This window comes from Triturus cristatus, chromosome 6 (assembly GCF_964204655.1).
Source record: "Triturus cristatus chromosome 6, aTriCri1.1, whole genome shotgun sequence".
NCBI classification, from domain to species: domain Eukaryota; kingdom Metazoa; phylum Chordata; class Amphibia; order Caudata; family Salamandridae; genus Triturus; species Triturus cristatus.
The window spans coordinates 1,392,773,329-1,392,790,705 of record NC_140589.1 but is presented as its reverse complement, the minus strand read 5'-3'; the positions used below and the strand labels follow the sequence as shown (position 1 = coordinate 1,392,790,705).

At 43.6% G+C, this 17,377-nt stretch overlaps 1 protein-coding gene across 10 annotated transcripts in view; it reads left to right on the top strand.

The window, feature by feature from the left end:
* KIZ (kizuna centrosomal protein) overlaps positions 1-17,377 on the top strand; it is a 765,937-nt gene that overhangs the window by 190,127 nt on the left and 558,433 nt on the right. For all 10 annotated transcript variants that reach the window (XM_085612400.1, XM_085612398.1, XM_085612396.1 and 7 more), the window contains one exon: positions 9,535-10,159. In XM_085612400.1, coding sequence (XP_085468526.1) covers positions 9,535-10,159 — 625 coding nt within the window. The remainder of the gene's footprint in view (positions 1-9,534; positions 10,160-17,377) is intronic.

The window sequence follows — 17,377 nt, the reverse complement described above, 5'->3', positions numbered from 1 at the left end:
CTTCGCGATCACTTGCCCGTTGGCTAGTGGGTTCCCCGAAGACTTTCTCACCGACTCAAAGGGCTCCCCTGGTTGCTCCAGGCCTGCCCTCACTCACCCTTGCTGGGTGAGTCCCTCAAACCTTGCTGGTCTGCACCATCGACTTTCTTCAGTCTACACAAGACTTGCAGTTGCCAAGGCTTGTTGGCTCCAATCCGGTTGCCGACACCGCCATCAGCTGCAGACGTTGTGGGACACTCCAAATCCAGCTGCTGGTCATCGTCGATCCCTCCTGGACCTCGTGAGCGAAGAGTCAAAACACCATCGATGACCTGAAACGACACAACATCTGTGGTCATCCATCTTGCTGGCCACCGGTCACTGGCAAGTGACCTTGAACACTGTCCCCTCAATTTTCAGGTCTTCAGCATCTTGAATCCACCTTCGGATTCCACCGGACACTTCTTCAGGCGACACAAGCAGCAAGTCTTCTCTGGTCTCCATAGAAAACAGCGACGCGACCCACACCAAAAGACACCTATGCACCCGGCTTCCCTGGGTGAGGTAACTCGAGCACTCCGGTGCCCTAGTGTGTGTTGGCCCTCGAAGTACTTACCTTGTAAGTGGCTTGCTTGTAGTCTTCCTCGAAGTACCCTAGAACTTTAAAAATCAAACCGTGACTTGCACCATTATAATCAATAGGGAACACGCGGCTGTGTTCACACACTGCACGCGTCTCCCATGGGCCGGTTACTTACCTGCTAACAGTGCAGTAGTGAAGCCCCAGCGATTCTCCAGGCCCTAGGCCTTGTCATTTTGCAAGTCGATATCCTTATACCATTTTTTTAGTATATGGTCTGGTACACCCCTAGGGCTCCAGCCATATTTGTGCTTAATTTATTGTGAATCGTTGACATTTGAATGTGTACCTGGCTTCTAATCTCATAAAGAGATTAGTAGAGTGTGTCTAGTAATAAATACATATATATTTGATATATATACCTGTTTGGTGTCCTTTCATTTGGTAATTCAAGAGATTATAAGGTAAAACAAGCTGCTTTACATTCCTCTGAGACTTAGCCTGAAGGCTGCTCTCCACAGCTACCACTAGGATAGCTTTCTTTAAAAGGTTGTCTTAAACCTATCTACCATAAGAGTCGAATTGGACTGGTCCAAGGTGGCCACTAGAACTAGTGACCAGCATATGCCAGGCCAACTTCTCACAACTGCCATCAGAATAAGTGAAACAGTGCTCAATTGAGATTGTGGCAGCGGTCCCCGACCCTCGAGACAAGACCTCCTCATGAACTCAAAGGAGTCGTTCCTCTGTGAGCCACAATCAGTACGATTCTGGAGTCTCAAAGAAGTCTGACTTGTTGGTGTGTATCATGCGGAGCCTGGCAGAAAACAAGAGACGATTTTGGAAGATCATAGCCCTGAGTTTCAGTTTGACCTCAGGTTACGAGCGGCGCGCTTGCTGAATCTCCTGGGTGTAGTCAGAGAAGAGGAGAACCTGGCATCCCCACAGGAAAATTCTTGCCTGGAGCGGGCCTCCCTCAAGATTGCATCTCTGTCTACGGAAGTTTAGAATTCACAAAATCATTGGTTTTGGAGAGGCGCCCTAGCAGGTTTAGGGGGCAAATCTCAGTGTCCCACTCGATTGCGAACCAGGAAGATAGTTAATCTGTGGGAATCCAGGACTTCATCCGTGTCTCCAGGATGTCTCCAACTTGTTGAGGCTCAGTTCCTTCAGGGATGCTTATCACGCACATTTTTTGCTGGGACGGAATCTAAGCGTTTTCAGCGCGGCGGTGAAACTCTGGCGTACATGTAAGAGGGCCGGTGACCTGGGCCTTAAATTATGTGACCTCATCCTCCACCATGGAGGATCGATATTCGGCCTCTGTGTTCCGTGCTGTGGCGTTTCTGAGGTCCTGATGGAGTTGCGCCACGTCCTTGCGCACCTCTCTGATTTTGGTTTCTACTGCCGTCTGCGAGGTTTGAATGGCTTGGAGGATAGTGGCGAGGGCTCCAGCCGACAAGGAGTCAACAGTCCCTCCTCCAGCACCGCCAGGATTTCCATTTGCAGGTCCAGTGGTGAATTGCTCTATTGAAGTCTGAGAGGTAGTTGGACGGGTAGTCTTTTCTTTACCCATATCGGCGGTGTGGAAACTCCGCAAAATACTGCTGGTGGCTGAGAAACGGTCCACTTACCACAGCCTCATGGCAACATGAGCAGCCGATTCTGTGATGACAGAGATAGTTTGTTATGACCCATGAAGAGGGTGGGCCAAAGGTGGTAAGCCAGATGTACATCGAGTATTACCAGGGGCAGCGTGGACATGGACAGTCCCAAACAGGCCTCGCAGGAGGTCCAGGTAAAGAGGTGAGTCACTTGCAGTGGGCCAGAACAAAAAGGGGGAGGGGGGGAGACCAGCAGAAGGATCCACAGAGGCAGTATGGGTTTAAGTGCCACCACTGCCCACCAATGCGTGTCGGGAGTTGGCTCAGGCCAGAGAGGCAAGGGTCATCATGTATGGCTGGGGCTAGCGTACCACAACGGGGCCGACAGTCCACGTCCGAATATGCAGCAGGTTCAGACGCCAGGGAGGGGAAGCAGCCACATAGTTCCAGCAGGCAGCCCAGGCAGTTCATCACAAATCACTTAACTCAGCTGCTTGGGGGATAGATAAAATGGTGTGTAGGACTCTGTCGCTCCGCCACCTCCCCCATCACTTCGGCCCATGCTGCCACACTTATCGGGCACCCTGCAGGTCAGCATGGCCAAAGGAGTGCAGTGCAATCATGGCCGGAGGAGAGACCGCTCCCCCAGCTCATCTCCCAGGCCCAGGGCAGCCCAGATGGCCAGGCCCCACCTCAGCGGCACCAAGTGTCTGTAGTTCTTGGGGATACGTGCATCAGAATCAATTACGGGAATCTGGGAGCCGGACTCACCCAGGCCAGGCCCAGACCTGTCCACCTCTCCAACTAGGCCTATTCTCTTGAGGGAGCTGATCCAGTGTTGCCCCAAGGATGCCCTTCACACCGGGACCACCCAGCCTGCACGTCAGCCACTCCCAGGGCCCAGGGGGGCTTCTTCGCTGTCAAGGTCAGGCTGCGAGTGTCTAAGCTCCAATGTTGGGGGAGGGGCTCATCACCAATCGCCGTGCCCAGACCTCAGGGGTCGGGCTGCAAGTGGTAGCGAGGCTCGCCTGGCCACGTCCGCAGCATCTCCTCAGTATGGGGCACCCAGGGGGGGGTGGGCGAGAAGTAGCATCCGCAATGCCCCACCTCCGTCTTCGCTTGGTCAGCGTCCTTTGCGCTGAGGTCCTTGTACACCATGCAGTTGCTCCCTCTAGGCCTGTGCGGCTCAGTAGCATCATGATTGGCAGGACGGCACAGCAAGGTATTCCGCAGTTTCAGGATGCCTCTACAGCCTCACCGCACACTAGAGGTCACTGGGACTGTAGGAGAAGTCCAGATAGGAGACAGTTGCTCCGATAATCGCCGGATTAGAGGGGCTCCATGCAGAGATCTGTTAATGAGCGTCCGCCATGTTTGCTGTCCAAGCCACGCCCAACTTACTCAGACTTGAGTCGTTTTGAGTTGCGTATGTTGACAAGCCACTAATAAAGGACGTTGGCCTAATTGGTTATCAGGGAAACCTTGCCAAATGCTGTAAGTCTGATATGTTTATGAAAAAGCACAACAAAGCTTGAAAGCCTTACAAAATTATTGTGAAAAGCTTTTAACACCACTAGACCTTGAAAGGTTGATTTTCAAAGGTGTATTGTTAAAAGCTGTAAGCAGATATTTTGTTACATGGAATCTGACAGATTACTATAGTAGGCAATAATTTTACTGTTGGTAACCACCTCTGACCAAACTTGAAATTGAAGATTTGAAATGTGATAATCATTGTTAGGCCATGTTTACAGGTTGGGTATATTTTGCCAACTGTCATTTTTTAAATATATTTATTATTTTATGATTGTTCGTAATGGTTTCCAGGTAATGTGCAATACAGAAGACCTTCTTTGAATATGGTAACAAGCCAATAAAGAAGGCTATTTGCTTGGTTGGTTCAATAGGAAAAGCTATGCATGATGCCATAGGTCCAAGCTTATTATAAAAATTTACAACGGTAATGGAATGCATTTATTAAAGACAATAGGTCTTTAAGGTGGCTTGTTAATTAATTGTGTCGAAGGCTGTAACTGGTATTTTGTTACATGGAAACACACAGATTCATTTTGTGGAAAAGGGGTTGGTGTTGACTAAACCCTAGGATAAATCCTTTCAGGTTGAAGGTTAGCACTATTATAATTGTTGTAGACCTTCTTAAGTCAAGCGTTGTCCGTCAGGCCATTGTTAGTTTTAACATATTTTTTTTAAAACCTCAACATATATACATAAAAGCATCTTTGGACCAACCCTCTTCTGTCTAAGTGTCATTCTCATTCTGCCTCTCTCCATGACAGCATGCAGGATGCGACAATTGGTTAGCCCATTTCTGCCATTTGCTTTATTGCCCTGTCAGTATTGGCATTTGGCTTGATCACATTTGCACATTGCCTAAACATGAGTACACTTAATTTTCTGAGCTTGTGGACAGTCCTTGAGTCAGTTAATGTTTTTCCTTTTATAGCTTTGCTTTCATTTCTTTCATCGTCCTATTTTTGGGCATTCCTGCAGCTTCCCAGCCGTCCCAACGGGCTGCTCGCTTGTCCCTCATTTAATCTGATCTGCAATGTGCTGCATCCTGAGCAACCACATTTTTAAATTAGACGGCCAACTTGCAATGGTATTGTCTATAATGGATCATTGTTTACAGTTTCAAGGCACATTATGTTGGCCACCACAGGCTTGTAGAACAGTGAGGCATTATTACACACATTAGCAATCGAAGATTGGTGCCCAGTACAATGTTTACTGAGCAGCTACCTTGGAATGGCATTGTGTCATTATCACATATCATGTTTAATTTTATTTTTGTATTGAAATTATATGCCCTCCAAGTTTAGGTGGTGGCATGTCTTCTGTCTTCCATTTTCTGTTTAATATTTCTGTCATTATATTCCTTATGCTTGCCGGAGTTTGTGTCTCTGTTTCATTACGGGTGAGTTAGTGGCTAAATGAAAGAATGAGTCAGTGGGTGGATGAATGGATTTATGAGTGCAAGAGCGCATGCATGATTATTTTTTGAGTGCCTAAACTCATCAGTGGCTGAAGAGATGCTTTCAGTAAAAAGCCAGACCTATTGGCATTGCCAGTGCTTGTTTATAATGTTACTTGTGTTTGAGAAGAGAATAACTCTGCTCTAACTATATAATTTGCCTCACTGTCAAGTCTGTCTCATTTCTGTTCCTGAACTTATGAAACCATTATCTAGAATGGATTGGAAAACCTGTGTGCTGGAGACTTTTCCATTTGGCCTTATGAAAAGGACTATTGTGACATGGTAGATTTGTGCACCACACTTGCCAACACATCCCTTTCAGACGTTTCCAGGACTTTTAACCATATTGCAAAGAAAGATGCCAAACTGGTGCTAACAAATCCTGTTTGTTCCTCTAAGTTCCTGGCACAGATGATACTCCTGCACTCGTTGGTAGGCATTCTTCTGTGCTTCATTTTCAAAGCTTCGGTATGTATCCTTCTGATACTAAAACTGTGAATAGCCTTAGTCAGTAGGTAATATAGAGAACTGATTTGGAGTGGATTTGCCTGTGATGCAATCATCAGACCGCCCTCCTTCAGGACGAGTAGGACCTACAGAGATCGGTTTTAGGACCACTATTGTTCAATTTGTTTGTAAGGCTGCTTGAGGAAATACATCCATAGGCATCGTCTGAAACGCCAGGAGTATGCAAATGACACATATATTTATGTATTTTACTGTGGCATCACTGTGGAAATATTTCAACAAGACTGTCTTGTTGAAAGACAAAGAATACACTTGTCTGAAGTTCAGTGATTGTGTTCGTCTAATTCTGTTTGGGGTATTTGTAAAGTGTATGCTTAGCACTGAGAACAATGATCATTTTGCATTGTATTGTAGACTATGTCTGCCAATCAGACTGTCATTGTCACCATCATCTTTCTTTTACATTTTAATGCAGCACCTGTGTTTAGTAATGGAGCACAAAATAGCTACAGTGTGATTTGGAGAGTGAACAGAGCGAGCGGAGGGGATGGAGGGGATGTGGAAGAATTGGGAAGTGGTTGTATTGTGTGCAAAAGACCTATTTTTCAAGTGTTTATTAAGGTAGGTGTGCAACTTTTACACAGGTGGTTGATTGCCCAGTAGACAGGGCCGTTTCTACCATTTAGGCAAGACTAGGCGGCTGCCTAGGGCGGCAAAACGGGGAAGGCGGCAAAAAAACATGAGTTTGGGAATATCTAATGCATCAATTCTTCTAGCCTGGATGACAGGGGGAGAAAGTGATTTTAGTAAAAGTGAGGGGGCTGCATTTTTCAATTCTTGCCTAGGGCGGCAAAACACCTAGAAACTGCCCTGCCAGTAGATGTTGCTTGAAAAGTTGAATTTTGAACTACCTTCTCAATTTGCAGGAAAGGGGAACAAGTCTGATTAGGAAAGATATGGAGTGTCGGCGTTGTAAATCATGCAGTCTTACTTCAGTATCGCACAAACTCAGTCATCTGCTCCTACTAAGGAGAACGACCCTTGCCCTATAAACAGAAAACACATCCCCTTTTGAACCTCGGATTGGGAATTTGATGCTTTTGCCCTGCAGAATCAGTGTTCGTCCTCAACTGTTTCTTCAGTGCTCTCAAGAAGTGCAGAACGTTTTACCCTCTTACGGTCATGGTCAGATGACTGTAACCTTGTAAATAGAACTGCTGAAAATTGATGCATGTGTGCTTTCTTTGGCTTTCATTATTTGGGCAGTGGTGCAAATCGCTTCTTTCAAGAGGAACACTGAGGAGTTTCGGAGTCCTGTTAAGATATTTATTGGCCAGGTGGATCAAAATAAAGGCTTGATCTGTGGTTTGAAAATTAGTTTCAGGACTGCATGGTTTAATGCTCCATACTAGGGAAGGCATGATTTCACATTTGTGGTGGTCTCAATTAATACATTCAAACCCAGATAGCATAATGGGTCCTGAGTTTCTGGTCAATTAGTGAAAGGCGCGAAATTAACTGAAGGATGTCTTTTGTGGATTATTCTTTTAGGTATAGCTCAGTGATGTCTTGAGTTTGTAGAAAGACACTCATTTGCTCCATGTATAAATTAAAGATGGTGGGTGACAGTAGATCATTGGCATGATTCTAAAAGTGACTGTCACAGTAGGGTACCTGGAGGATTCTTTTTGGATGAATTTGTGTCTCTCGGCAAAGAAGATGGAGAATTGGGAAGTAACTGTACCTTATATTTCCCTCCATACATATTTATGGTGCGTTATAGCAGAGGTTGCTGAGATTTCTCATTGAGCAAACAGACACGGAACACAACTGTTCAGTATGAATAGGGCGTCATTTGCTCCCTGGATGTTGGTGGTTTTCATTGCTGAAGCGTAGCCTGGAGCCACAGTGGATGTTGGGAGAAGTTTTGGATTTGTGTTTATTCCTAAGGTGGAAGAGGGGCTGCTCGTGTGATTTATCCGAGGAAGGGTGATAGGAACAGGTTTGTAATTGCTCAGCTTGGCAGTGTTGAGGTGTTTTTCTCAGGCAGTTTGAGGGGTGGCAGGATCACTTAAGCTTGATGCATTGAGGATGCTTAATATGGTGCTAATAAGTGTTTGATGAGGGCTTTGGTGATTGAGGATTGTAGGATGTAGTCTAAAAAGATGATGACATTGAGGGAATGTCAGTATGTGTGTATTCAAGGGTTAGGCGTTGGGTGATGTTCCATTTGTGGATTACATGGTGTGCCTAGTCATTGCCCCCAAAACATGTTTTGGTGAAATGAAGAAGAAAATACATATATATCATTAACATGTTAATATATGTCAAATATTGCAACACATGTGATGCAACTTTAAAATTTTGGGTGATATCACTGGAAAAATACAACCCTCTCAGTTTTTTTGTTTTGGAATTGCTAAGGAATGTAACGTGATTGGTCATCTTTATTTTGTTTTTTACTCCTGAATGCAATCCGAAGTTGTAAAATTATGGTGAAAACTATGCAGATAATTATGTAGCCACTGCATGTGTAATTAAAGCAAGGGGGACAACTGAAAGCTACAGAACATCCAGAACGCCGCCGCAAGACTGGTCCTCAACTGCCAAAACACTGCCACATCTCCCAGCACCTGTGCACACTCCACTGGCCCCCTGTCGAGGCGAGAATCACCTTCAAGATACTCACCCACGCACACAAGGCCCTCCACAGCACCGGACCAGCATACCTGAGCCGACTCAAATTCGCCACACCCCAAAGGACCCTACGTTCAGCCCTGCTCTCCTACACCGTGGTCCCCACACCAGAAAGACCAGATCGGGAGGCCGCTCCTTCTCCTTCCTCGCGGCCAAAGCATGGAACGCCCTTCCGGTCCACCGCAGACAACATCGCTCCCCATCTTTGCAAGAAACCTCAAAACCTGGTTCTTCGACAGACCGCCTCCTTGATGGAATGGAACCTGCGTTCGCCTTGAGACCCCTACGGGTGAGTAGTTGCGCTTAACAAACCCCTGATTGAACTGGATCACAACCATTCATTGAATAATTATTTAATGTTTCATTTTTGTACATTTTTACATGCACCTTAAAGTGTTTATACACACACGCACATATGTATGCATAAATGTGCACACATTAAACCTTATTCAATGAATGTCAACTATTATGTTTGCTCTTCACCTCCTACGAAGGGGAGAACACTGACAAAACTACAGTCAGAGTGAAAATATGGTTAGTGTTGATTATAACATCTTCTCTCATGTTTAAAAAAACTCCACAGTTCACTTGGAACATAGTTAGAAAGAAGTTATGATTAGAAAACCTAAATTCCATTGAAAATCTCCAATTGGCAATACAGGCCATAACTTGCTCAACAGCCATGCATGCATACCATAACTTGTACACCAAAGTGCAATGCTCGTGATCTCACTTTTGTCGTGGCAGATGCAATTTCAAATGGCATAAATGATCTTTAGATGAGATTAAGTATCCCAATGTGATTCATCCTATTAATGTGACAACCCCGAATATTTATTGCTTTTGAGTGTGTTTTATTATTTTAGGACGCTGTGCTCTTAGGTGCTGTTACTTATTGGTATAAATATAATAAGACCATGATTGCATTCGGTGTGCAGAAATTGACCAAGCCTTGTGCACAACCGGCCAGTGGTGGCCAATCTACGCAGCACATGGCCAAAGGCAGCCAAGATGGGGATGGACCATTTTAGTTTTTTACATTTTTTAAATTATCATCATCATCATATTTGGGATTTTTCGTGTATACTTAAAGACTCGTTCATAATTGCACACTGGCTGGCCTATGTGAGTACTATATCATATGTGTATGTACAAGAAAACTATTTGCATTGCCAAAGTATATTTTAAATGTCCACAATCTCTGTTTTCAGGTGCTACAGGCTGAAAAACAGGCAGGAATTAAAGCAAGCCTGTCAAGAGGATCATATCATCCAGCAGCAATCTTTATGAGCCGCCAAATGTCCGACAGCTCAAGCATTGAACATTTCAGCACACAGCACAAATCTCCCCAGCCCACAAAGAGCTTTTCAAATTATGACCCAAATGCATGCAGACAGGCAGCAGAGAGCAGCAGCCTGACAGACAGATGTGTAATACAAACTAATGGTGATATGCAGTGCTTAAATAAGGCTGACAAAATAGATGGGAAGACATCCCTCCAGATTAGAAAAAAGGCATCTATCTCATCAAGCATATCATCTGAGCACGAGCCGACTCACAGCGAAGACCTAGAAAGTGTTACAAGTAATCGAAGTCATTCAATGGAAGATGAGCAATCTGCTAAACTCGGCAGCCAGTTACATGAGAGATTAAGCCCGGAGAACAGAAACCAGGATTTCAAATATTACAATCCTAGCAGCAAAGTTGAAAAGGTGTTGGCGCATGAAAAGCCAGTCATTAATGAAGAAAGATTTGAACCCAGCCATCCTGAATTATTGCCCGGGGCGCAGAATTCCTTCAGTGAACGACCATCAGATAAACCTGAGGCCAGGGAAGGTATGAGAAATGTGCAGAGAGCTTAAATTCACTTTCTTGAATGTGTTTACCTTACTTTAAAGTCTGTGATCATAACTGTGCCAACTTATGAATTGCAGTTTGTAAAAAAAAGCCATGAAAGATCTCTTGGATTCATTATCCTCACATATTGCCACCATGGTAAACTTTTCTTGGTGACAGACAGTGGTTTTCAAATGCATACAATAGGTGTTGAATCGAGTACTCACTGTGTGTTCATGCACGTGCCAGCTGACTGAGCGTAGGGCCTTAGGCATAATTTGTCGAAAATGTTATGTATTATTTGAATTCTTCGACTTTTTTAATGAAAGTAAGAAATGAAATGAAAGTAAGATTTATAATGCGCACTAATACCCAAGGGTGTCTAGGCGCGGAGATACTGCAGAATTTGCTAACCAGAGAACTGGAACTATGTAAAGGCATTACATCACTTATGCTATATCAACATAAAATTGTAACTTAAAAGGTGTGGTTAACAGTCGCAAAATCAAACACAAATGCAAAGTGATTTTAATGTTTTTTAATTATATCCCAGCAATATAAATATTTTGGTATTAACTGTCAACCAGAAAATATATTCTGCTTTGAAGTTTGAAAGAAACTCAGTTTCAGGGACACTGATGCGCATAAGTTAATTTGCTAATTATTTTGCCATTCCTCTATAGCAGATATTGCATAATGTCAAAATGAACTTAAAACCTATAGACTGATGGGGCCATCACTTTCTGTCAATCGGATGCTGTCACCAGCTCAGCATAACTGGCAGCAGTCTTGAAATTCTAAAAGTTTTACCTGCTTGACTATCGGCGAGATCCTGCAACAAAAAATTGGGATTGGAACAGCAACAGTAATCTACTTCTAACTTTGTGCTCGACCAGACCGTTAATGATGGTCTGCCTGAAAAGAATACCTCCACTACCGAAGCAGAAACCTCTGATCCTAATCACCTTGTTGTCCATAGAGATCAAAAACATTCTCACGACAACAGATGGGGAAATTATTCTATGTGTTTTTGGCACCAATAAAATTGCCCTCATCACTGCACGAGTAACAAAGTGTTGTCAAAAATTGTATGTTGGAATGTGTAGCAAGAGAAAATTCTACACCACTTGCCTCACTAATTACGTCTCTTTCCTCTTGCTTTAGTCCTACAGCCTGTATCTCTCTACTCCCCTATCTACAATAAACAAGCCTCTCACCTGTGACCCATTTTCAAGGACTGAGCAATATGCGATTCTGCATTTATGTCTGAAAGACCACAATGGTGGTGGTGTTGGGTTACCTCAATGTCTCGGGGAAAGAGTTCCCCACCACCATCTGCAAATATATTTCTCCGAAGTTGCTTGTTAGTCAAACTTGCATTGGTAGAGCTGACTCAATGTAGGATGTTTTGGATTATTCAAACACTTCTATCCTGATAACTCAGAAAGTGAAGATGTTGAAATGTTGGTTAAACCAGAAATAGGGTCTCAAACTTGTCCTAATACAGATTTCTCACTGCCCTCCTGCCTCCCCATTGTACGGAGTGGTCTTTAATAATCTGAAACGTTCCCAAATTTAGAGATCTGCTCACTGATAACTGCAACTGTTTTGTAGTCCAAGGGTGTGGCAAGACTCCAGTAAGAAACTAATGTTGGCTGTTTAGCGGCACGCAGAAGCACTGCTGTGAAAGATTCTGGATCCCGTCTGATGCCTGTGGATATTCTGAAGGTGAGTAATCTGCAGTTAAATAGAGTATCCATAAGAAAGAGCATTGTCAGAGGTACGTAGCTTTTTCACCATTCTGTGCAGGATGGCTGATCCCCTGTGATCTGAAGGTGTCCAAAGGAAACACACTGGCTATGTGCAAAACATTTTAATAAATACATATTGTTGAGCTCGAAGTTTAAACTGCCCGTGAACGTGTGCTCCAAATACCATTCCAGATATGCTTTGATGGAATACAGGATCAAAAAGGTTAGTGAAGCATACTGAGATCCCTGATTTCAATCCTGAGGAAGCACACCAATTGCCTCTTGATCAAGCTGCCATCTGTAAAAGTGCATGAGCTGAGCATCCACTCTCTTGAGAACAGGTTCAGTTTGCAAGGACACAACTCTTTTTTTGATTTATATTTCAATTCTTTATTAGCGTATTAACACATTCTGGTATTCAAATCTATGATTGGGATCATTTCACCTAATGGTACATACATCTGACTTCCACGAGGTCGGACAAAGGATTTGGGTAAAAAAGATGTGGGGGGAGGAGGTGCGTGGGGAAAGGGATGCCTTCATATCATCAGCAAATCTTACTCACATAAGAAGTGGTCCCAGTCAGTGATATACATGTCAATGATAACATACAAGAGGATACAACTCTTGCTAAAACTGGGATCTATTTGATGTTCTAAAAGCACTCTTTTGTCATTCGTAAATCCCGGAAGACTGAGTCTAAATCATGTTTTTCACTATGTAGTTCATGTATCTTAGTGCTGATATATTGTCCATCTTGAGCACCACTGAATTATTAATGTTTTCTCTGATAAACTGTGAAACGGAAAGGACTGATGAGGACATACTAAAGCATTACTGTGCAGTTTTCTTTCCAATATTGACCTCAGTCCTTTGGTAAAGACTTCTCCCCAGCCTACGTCTTCCCCAGTAATACCTGCATATATCTTATAGGCCTATGAGTGGCAAGGATTATGACATTCCTGGCATCTACCTATAGAATTCAGTGCTGCTTTTTATTCACTTGATTCTGGATTCGGTAGCACAATACTGTCACAAGTAAAGCCTGTTCTCAATTCTGTAAGGCTATTGTTTGTGTTTTACAATTGAAGGAAAAGTACTGGTCTTGGGGATCATTATAACCGGCCTATCTCTCACGGGCAGGCAACAACCAAAGCCAGAAATCTTTGTAAGAAGAGCTACTTTGCTCACATCACTGTGAGGAAGCACCTGTTCGTTCTCGTGGGAATGAATCAAAGGCCAGGAGAATTAAGTACTCGTACTGAATCAGTATGGATTGGTTTAAGTTTACAAGAAACTATAGTGGGTTCTTGAAGGCAATCCCTCTTCTGATGATAAACTCTTTCTTCGGAATGTGTCTATTCTAAGTTTTCTGTTAAAAAATTAAATGTGCCAAAAATACTAAAGCTAAGTAACTTAGATGAGGCAATGAAATATTATACCTAGCAATGTCCACAGGCAGAAAAACATGCTCCATCCATGATCGAGCAAAGAAACTGGGGCGGGCGGGGGCAGAGGTGTAGCGGATGCTCTAAAGAAGCACCGTTAGTAGTGGCACACTGCTGTCAACTTTCTCTGCTCTGTCATTACTGACTTCTTGCGATGCAATGTCTCCTACCATCTATCTGACTTGTCTTTGCCATTGCCTACTACATATCCCTCTAAACTGCCATTTTCCAGTCCCTGTGCCAATGGTCCGGCTTTGCTGAGTTGCATATCTCACCTTTTCCTTCATCTGCCACTCTTCCATCTCTACGGTGCCATTACCTACCCCTCTCTGCTGCCATTGTACAGCACCTACTCTTTTCTGCTCCACCCTCACTTGCCACGTATGAATCTCTGCTGTGCTATCATCTGCGCACTTGCCGTCACGTGACACTGAAGCCATCTCCCTCAACCTTGCGCCTGTTCTTCTCTGTCACTCTTATGCCATCATCACCTTGACCTTTCTGGGACCAGCCATCTCACCCCTTACCACTTATTATTTTTTTATATTTTCTTTAGTGTTTCAAAGAAACAAGGAACAGATATGCTGCTCGGAACCAGGGTATTGGTGCCCCATTTGGGGCTTGCAGTACCATGCGGCTCCAGGAAACAGTTAACACATATATGAAGTAAACCTATTCATAAAACTAAGTTGTGATCACCAACCAATCGTTGGGGCAAGGGTATCTGCAGAAGAAGCTGTAACCTGACAAATTCTCTCCATTGATTCTTTTTTTTACTCTAGCCTTAGGACCAGTATGGGCTTTGAGCATATACAGTTTATTTGACAGAGTTCATTTTATTATTGTTGGACTTGGCCCTGCTCGCAGGGTCTCCCCGGAACTTTTTTACCTTCCGCCTAGCCTTTTTGCTGTTATGGTTTGGTGGTTTACGGACTCTGAGCACTTTGGCACTGGAGTTTGGTGTAAAGTGCATGTGCTCTATGCCCTCCATAGGCTAGCATTGGGAACCCCCCCTACTATGGATAACTCCTAAATGAAACAAAATAAATATGGTATGTTTGGTGTGGTTGAACTGAAAATAATAAATACTGCGCAATGGTGTACGCAGGATTATTTTCACTGTGTTAGAAACGTCACTTTCAACAGTCGCCATTTTGGTGTGCTCTGTTCTGCTTGCCTGAGGTGGGTTGCAGGTCTAGTTCTCGAAGTGACAGGGTGCTCTAAACCTCCCCCAAAACCAGTTGGGACCGGTTTCCCCAGAGAGCCTTCCAGAAGCTTCTGGCCTTTTCCAGTAGGTGGGGTGAGGGGTGTATATATATATATATATATATATATATATATATATATATATATATATATATATATATATATATATATATATATATATATATATATATATATATATATATATATATATATATATATATATATATATATATATATATATATATATATATATATATATATATATATATATATATATATATATATATATATATATATATATATATATATATATATATATATATATATATATATATATATATATATATATATATATATATATATATATATATATATATATATATATATATATATATATATATATATATATATATATATATATATATATATACTAACTAACACTGATAGGGAGTGACGCTTCGGGGGTGGAGATACGAAACGAGTTGGGAACTGTATTTTATTGTTGCCTGTTTGTTGAAGTTGACCCACTTGCTCTTAAACCTGCTTTTAAAACTTTATTGCTGCTGACTGCACCTTGCACAAAAACGCTTCTTTTTGCACACTCAAGCCTACCATAACCAGGGCTTTTTACTGTGGGTAGCGCTCTAGTCTTTTTGTGCCGACGCCTACTTAAGCGTCACCCTGAAGCGACCGCGCACTAACTAACACTGATAGGGAGTGACGCTTCGGGGGTGGAGATACGAAAGGAGTTGGGAACTGTATTTTATTGTTGCCTGATGGTTGAAGTTGACCCACTTGCTCTTAAACCTGCTTTTAAAACTTTATTGCTGCTGACTGCACCTTGCACAAAAACGCTTCTTTTTGCACACTCGAGCCTACCATAACCAGCGCTTTTTACTGTGGGTAGCGCTCTAGTCTTTTTGTGCCGACGCCTACTTAAGCGTCACCCTGAAGCGACCGCGCACTAACTAACACTGATAGGGAGTGACGCTTCGGGGGTGGAGATACGAAACGAGTTGGGAACTGTATTTTATTGTTGCCTGATTGTTGAAGTTGACCCACTTGCTCTTAAACCTGCTTTTAAAACTTTATTGCTGCTGACTGCACCTTGCACAAAAACGCTTCTTTTTGCACACTCGAGCCTACCATAACCAGCGCTTTTTACTGTGGGTAGCACTCTAGTCTTTTTGTGCCGACGCCTACTTAAGCGTCACCCTGAAGCGTCCGCGCAGCGGGCGCGCCGACGGTGCGCCGAGGCCGCGCCAAAGGCAAGCCCGTCTGCGCCCGTCCGCGACCAGACGCGGCCCAGGGCCCATCCCCCTGGCCATACCATCTCAGACCAGTGTGGGACGATAGCATATACGAGGCAGGCGCTTCTACATCTGCGCAAGGTACTGCCATCGGAGTGCACTCATACGCTGCACATGGAGCAATGGCCTTCGAAGTGTGAAGGGTGCGGTTATACTATGCGCAGAGATCTAGAGATGAGTAAGGAAGGTAACAAACTTTCTTCCTTTCTACTGAATTGTCGATCGTTGAAACGCCATAGTTTGAATATATATGACTTGCTTATAGATGACAACCCTGACTTGGTTTTCCTGACAGAAACATGGTTGGATGAGCAGCCCCTACCTGATATTATTGAGGCCCTTCCCGCCGGCTATAACATTCTCCAAATCAATAGAGGGAGTCAGAAGGGGGGGGGGATAGCTATTGTACACAAAACTGAGCTTACATGTACTCTCGAACCGACTGTCATCAATAACTGTGAAGCTGGGCTATTTTCCATCTCGATTGGCCCTAACTGCACCATTAAGGGCTACCTTATCTATCGCCCGCCTGGTGCAGCGACTGCGTTCATTGAGAGCCTCCTTGAGGCTCTAACGCTATCTGCTCTACGTCATAATAAATTCATGATTGTAGGAGACCTCAATATACATCTGGACGATGTCAATTGTAGAGAGGCTGTAGTCCTGATTAAATCGTTGAGAGCTCTTATGTTTGTGTTGGCCGATAACAGTGCCACCCACCAAGCAGGGCATTTGTTGGACCCTATCTTTACAAATTGGGAAGATATAAGTGTATCTAACCCGATTAAGATCTTGTGGTCAGATCATTATTTGATCCCTTTTAAACTTAGAAGACCGACCAACAGAGGGTCTTTACCGAAACCCCTGGCTATTAGGCGCAGAGACTGGAGGAAATTTAGTCACGATGGATTCAGTCATGCCCTAGGACAGGGATCCCCAAAGCTCAGCAACAACCTGACTGAGGCGTGCAGGATGTATGATGAATGGGTTGAGAGTGCATTGAATAAAGTTGCCCCCTAGACTCAGAAAGCCATGGCTCGGAGCATTAAATCCGCTCCGTGGTTTACTGCTGAGCTACGAGCCGCCAAAACCAAATGTAAAACTCTTGAGCGTAGATGGAGAGTGGATTATGCCCCTTCACTACGTGAAGTCTACAAGAGTGAATTAAAGTCTTACTATAAACAGATCAGGGAGTCTAAAAGAGACTATTACAGTAAGAGGATTGACTGCTCAGAGAATACCTCTAAAGAGCTATTTATGATCTTAAAGGAACTCTCCTCCCCGCTAGCTAGTGCAGGGGAAGTTTCCCCCTCGACAGAGTCATGCAATGAGATCGCAGACTTCTTTATTGGGAAGGTAGAAAAGATCTATGACTCTTTTCAGACTATTACAGAACCCACATATTTGCCCAACTCTTACCGCGAAATACAGGTTAAGAACATACTTGGGAAGTTTGTGGTCCCCCAAACAGAGGAGCTAATTAATATCCTATCGGACATCCAC